The sequence below is a fragment of the Plodia interpunctella genome, chromosome 17, assembly GCF_027563975.2.
Source record: "Plodia interpunctella isolate USDA-ARS_2022_Savannah chromosome 17, ilPloInte3.2, whole genome shotgun sequence".
Classification (NCBI taxonomy): Eukaryota; Metazoa; Arthropoda; class Insecta; order Lepidoptera; family Pyralidae; genus Plodia; species Plodia interpunctella.
Window position 1 is genome coordinate 4,161,709 of NC_071310.1, and position 4,338 is coordinate 4,166,046.

General features: G+C 35.5%; 1 protein-coding gene across 1 annotated transcript; it reads right to left on the reverse strand.

Annotated features, from left to right (window-relative positions):
• Positions 1 to 17: 17 nt before the first annotated feature.
• LOC128677125 (uncharacterized protein) lies at positions 18 to 2,401 on the reverse strand. The gene is made up of 3 exons (XM_053757757.2): positions 2,108 to 2,401; positions 639 to 735; positions 18 to 400 (listed from the first exon to the last, which is right to left on the reverse strand). Exons 1-3 carry the CDS (start codon positions 2,228 to 2,230, stop codon positions 36 to 38), a joined length of 585 nt encoding a protein of 194 aa, XP_053613732.1. The 5' UTR covers positions 2,231 to 2,401; the 3' UTR covers positions 18 to 35.
• Between the last annotated feature and the right edge of the window lie 1,937 nt (positions 2,402 to 4,338).

A 4,338-nucleotide genomic window follows, 5' to 3' on the forward strand; every position in this document is an offset into this window, starting at 1 on the left:
AATAGAAAAGACATGAATTAAATATTACATTTTTATTACGAATTCGCCATGCACTGGGCATTGACGTTTCTTTTGCAGCCCCTCGGACATGAAGCCACCGGGGATACCGGCACCACGCTGGCAAACCTCAACTCTACGTTCAGTCTCACGCAGCTGACCACCAGGGTGGTCGCGTTGACCCCCAGCGCTGCCGGGATGGGGAACAGGTCCTCACAGGCCTTGGTGGAGCCGAGCCGCTGGCAATGCTGGTTCCATTCCACGAAGCCATCAACCACGCAAGGGTTTTGAACGCACACTGGTATGACGGAGTTCTGAGGTAGTATAAGGTATTCCTTCTCTTTACAAGGCCCCTTCTGGAAGGCGGGCCAGCACTTGTCTGTTGCTGGGTGGTAGATGAACGCTGGAACATAATAACAGTTGTTAGTTCTATATGATCAACACAATCTGTGTTAGGCCAGTGCCTAGTAAAAACGCCAACAAAAAGTATAAACAAAAGTCATACAGTAGCTACTTAGATAGTCTGAAAAATGACTGAGGAAATGAGTTAACATAATAAGTTTTTGTTGAGTTTCCAATTCAAAATCGTTGTTTAATTTAACTGATAATTTTGTTAAAGTTAATTAGTGACTAGGTATTACCTGGTCTGCAGTCGCATATCCAATCGTCTTTTTGGTCACCAGGATAGTATAACTCCGTATCTGGACAAACTGTAGGTAAAAATACAGGCTGTCTGTTCTGAAACACAAAAAGTATTGACTTCAGTAAGTTATTATGACAGAACCATTATGATAATAGCATAGGTGTATACCTAGGTAAAGTTCATATCAAATCAATACACATATTCTCATCTTGCCAATATGTTTTTTTTTTCTCTTGATAAGGTTCATTCATCTGTACTGCTTTTTTTCTGTTTATTTATGTACTTATGGCTCATTATCGTACATTGCAGCGTTTCGATTTTGTGCAATCAAAATGTCTAAATAATAGCGTAATACCTGTCTAACACAATCCTTTACTTATAATTTTATAAAAATTGTGTTTGTTGCGGTGCATACTTAAGTGTACCTACAGTCGACACAAAATCGTGCAAACTTAATTAATTGCAAACTCGCGGGAAAATCGATTGATCTGGCTGTGGAGCGTAGACACAGCGTAGATAAACGCTCGCTATAATATATGTTATAATATATCAGATAAATAAAAAATTATATTACACGGAAATCTCAGTACCCGCGAGTTCTGTAAAATTAACGATGTTCGATTTTTTTGTAAGTAAGACCTTTTCACTTCTTGCCTGTGCTTCTTGCTAAATTTCATGATTTCAGGTCATCTGAAAGTAACCCTATACTCGTTTATAAAATCGCAATAAATAAATAATAGAAAAAATATATAATAATAGAATAAATGGTTTTATCCTCTACTCGTGCCTGAGAAAATGTATCTTGACAGACATACATACGAAGTGATCCTTTATGGGTTCTGTTTTCACCTTATTTTGTGGTATAGAACCCAAAAAATGATATATTTAGTTAGATGTAATTAATGAATCAGACCATCTGACCTGTGAAAGGTCATGGTTAATAACGTAGAGATAACTTTTATTAAAACAAGCAACAGAGTCCCACGCTGATCGGATCAAAGAAAAGTCAATGTGCCAGTTTCCTCTTAAGTATATACCAATAGTCAAAGTTGAATATGGGAATGGTTCCAAATGAGCGATGGTCTGGAATACTTAATACATTACAATTCAAAGACCGTCTTTTGAAGTACTTACCTACCTACTATACCTCACTAACATCGACGACATACACGTAGCTACTCTCAAAATTGGTCTTCAATTTTGGGTCGTTAGGGACATTAGTGTGTAATACTATGTGTACTTCACAGTAGTTATATCATTTAAGTTATTATATAATCCATACTATAACTATTGTTATAAATGTCTCTAAAAATGCAAACCGGTTGACTATTTGGTTCTACTTGGTATAGTTTGTTGTTGTTGTACAAGTCGAATCTGAAGATGTCTTTAATCGACTTCGATAAAATCTGACAACACACTTGAAAAAAAGGTCATTTCGTTTAATGAAAATTCTAATCGATTATTTACCTCTTTGTTTTTCAAGTTTTCGTCTTCCTCAGTCTCTGGAAATCCGAATAATTCCGTTTTGTTCTTAGCCTGCGAAGTAACGATAAAAACACTCAACAACAAAATCCTTTTCATAATGAACATTTTGACACACTAATTATGTTCGTTCACGTATATCTAACGTGACCCTTATTAGATAGTGGGATGGTAAATTGATGACTAGATCCACAACATTATCGAGTTGGAGACGAGTGGTGACGCGCGAGTAAACGCACGGCTTGAAACAGACTAGAGATGCTGAGCGTGTGATCGAATCAAGTTGGGTTGTGTGTAAATAATGACCGAACGACGTCATTCGACAAATCAAAACAAGTTTTTGATAAAAAAAGATAAATGCGAGTTATTATCGCTCTAGGGTTCCGAACAAGCTTCGCAGTGGGAACGGGAAGATACTTATGTAGTATTGTAATCTGTGCTTATATTTACTCAAGTCATTACCTAGTCAGCCAATACTTAGTCATGACTAATTTTCAATTATGTTTTTTATTAGCTGTGAACTTTCGATTGGAGTACTATGTATTAAAGTATTTAAGTATTTACAATCGAAATAGACACAAAACAACGCAACCAAAGGTTTACGGCTACGGGCTTATGAATTTGACTTGTTTATTTCCTAAAAAATATAATTTATGAAACGAAACTAATGTACCTACCTAAGTACGTATAATAAAAATTGAGTTAATAGATACTTACCTATCTAGTAAGTAGATCATATAAAGAAAGCAATTATGTTTTCAGTTCCTGAAAATAAGGAGTCTTGATAACCCATGCGGTGAATTTCATGCGATCAATTCAATCATGCATAAGGGAGACACCTCCCTACCTACACGACTATTATTTCAGTTATACCTGTGTGAAAACTAAATATCTACCAACCGATACTATGTGACCTTGATTGTAGTTAAAAACGTATCTGCCACTGCGGTAACCACAACATCAAGGGTAACCACAATATTATCCACAGAACTAGAGTTATACCCCGTCTGTTTAGGTACCTATTGATTGATGATCATGTATTTTTATTGAAATATTTACTTTTAATATCAAAATAATTACACATTGCATAATACTATTTTGTAAATTCGCACGCTAGCGTACAGGTGGACTCTATCTACCCAAAAGGAGTAGTGCGATAGAGTATAAAGTCTGGAATTAGAAGAAAGATTTTTTACAAAAATTACATTTTGGACGATTTGAAACCTCTAAAAACAAATATTTGGCGATGTCGATTGAAACGAGAATTCCATTAGTTTTTAAAAGTAAAGGGGTATTTGAACGCATGTATATATATTTTCGAAAATATCTCACAATCATCCTTCCGCCCATCACTTGGGTGGTCAAGAATATATTTTTGGTATATAGGTAAGCAGTGTGGAAATACAATCACTATATGTAATATTTAAATGTGGATCTCTGGCTGTCTGTTACGGTTTCACGGCTAAACCACTGGACCGATTTTGATGAAATTTAATAACAGAATACTTAGTTAGTCAACGACCCGCGAGGTCTAATGGTTCCGCGGGCGGATTTGCAGGCAACGGCTAATTAATGTATTCACATCAAGTGTGTTTTTGTAACACTGGTGTCAGATTTTATTCAAGTCATCTAAAGGAATCTGATATGACTTTTACGACTACCTACCGCCAACTATTAGCATACATACTAGTGAACCAAACTGTCCACAAACTAAATAAAATTGGTAATATTTCGAAATATGATAATTAGAACACTGAAACAGATATAAGTACTATTGAATGTAATCTTACATATGTGTAATTAAATAAAAATCACGTTATATTGAGATAAATTAAAAATAAATGAAGTACTTATTATGAATAGCAAAATTAAATTTTCCGCCTAGCTATCAGTGTGTGACGTCGATTATCGTTCTGAAATCGAAATATACTCACTTATATACTTATAAAGTAACCTTTGGGCAAATGTAAGCTAGAAGTAACCTGACCGGGTTAAAAGTAACCAATAAGGTTACAAGAGTAACTTTCTGGCAACGTTCGTGGAGTAATGTGAACTTACATAGTATTAAATACATTGCTCTGAATCGATTATGCTTTAATGACTTATCGATTACTTGATATGATTTCTGAACAGAAAGACAGAATGCGGAACGCGGTTCATGCCTTGGTTCGCGCACGTTCCTTCGAAAAAAAAAACTTACTGTTTACGTCAACTTG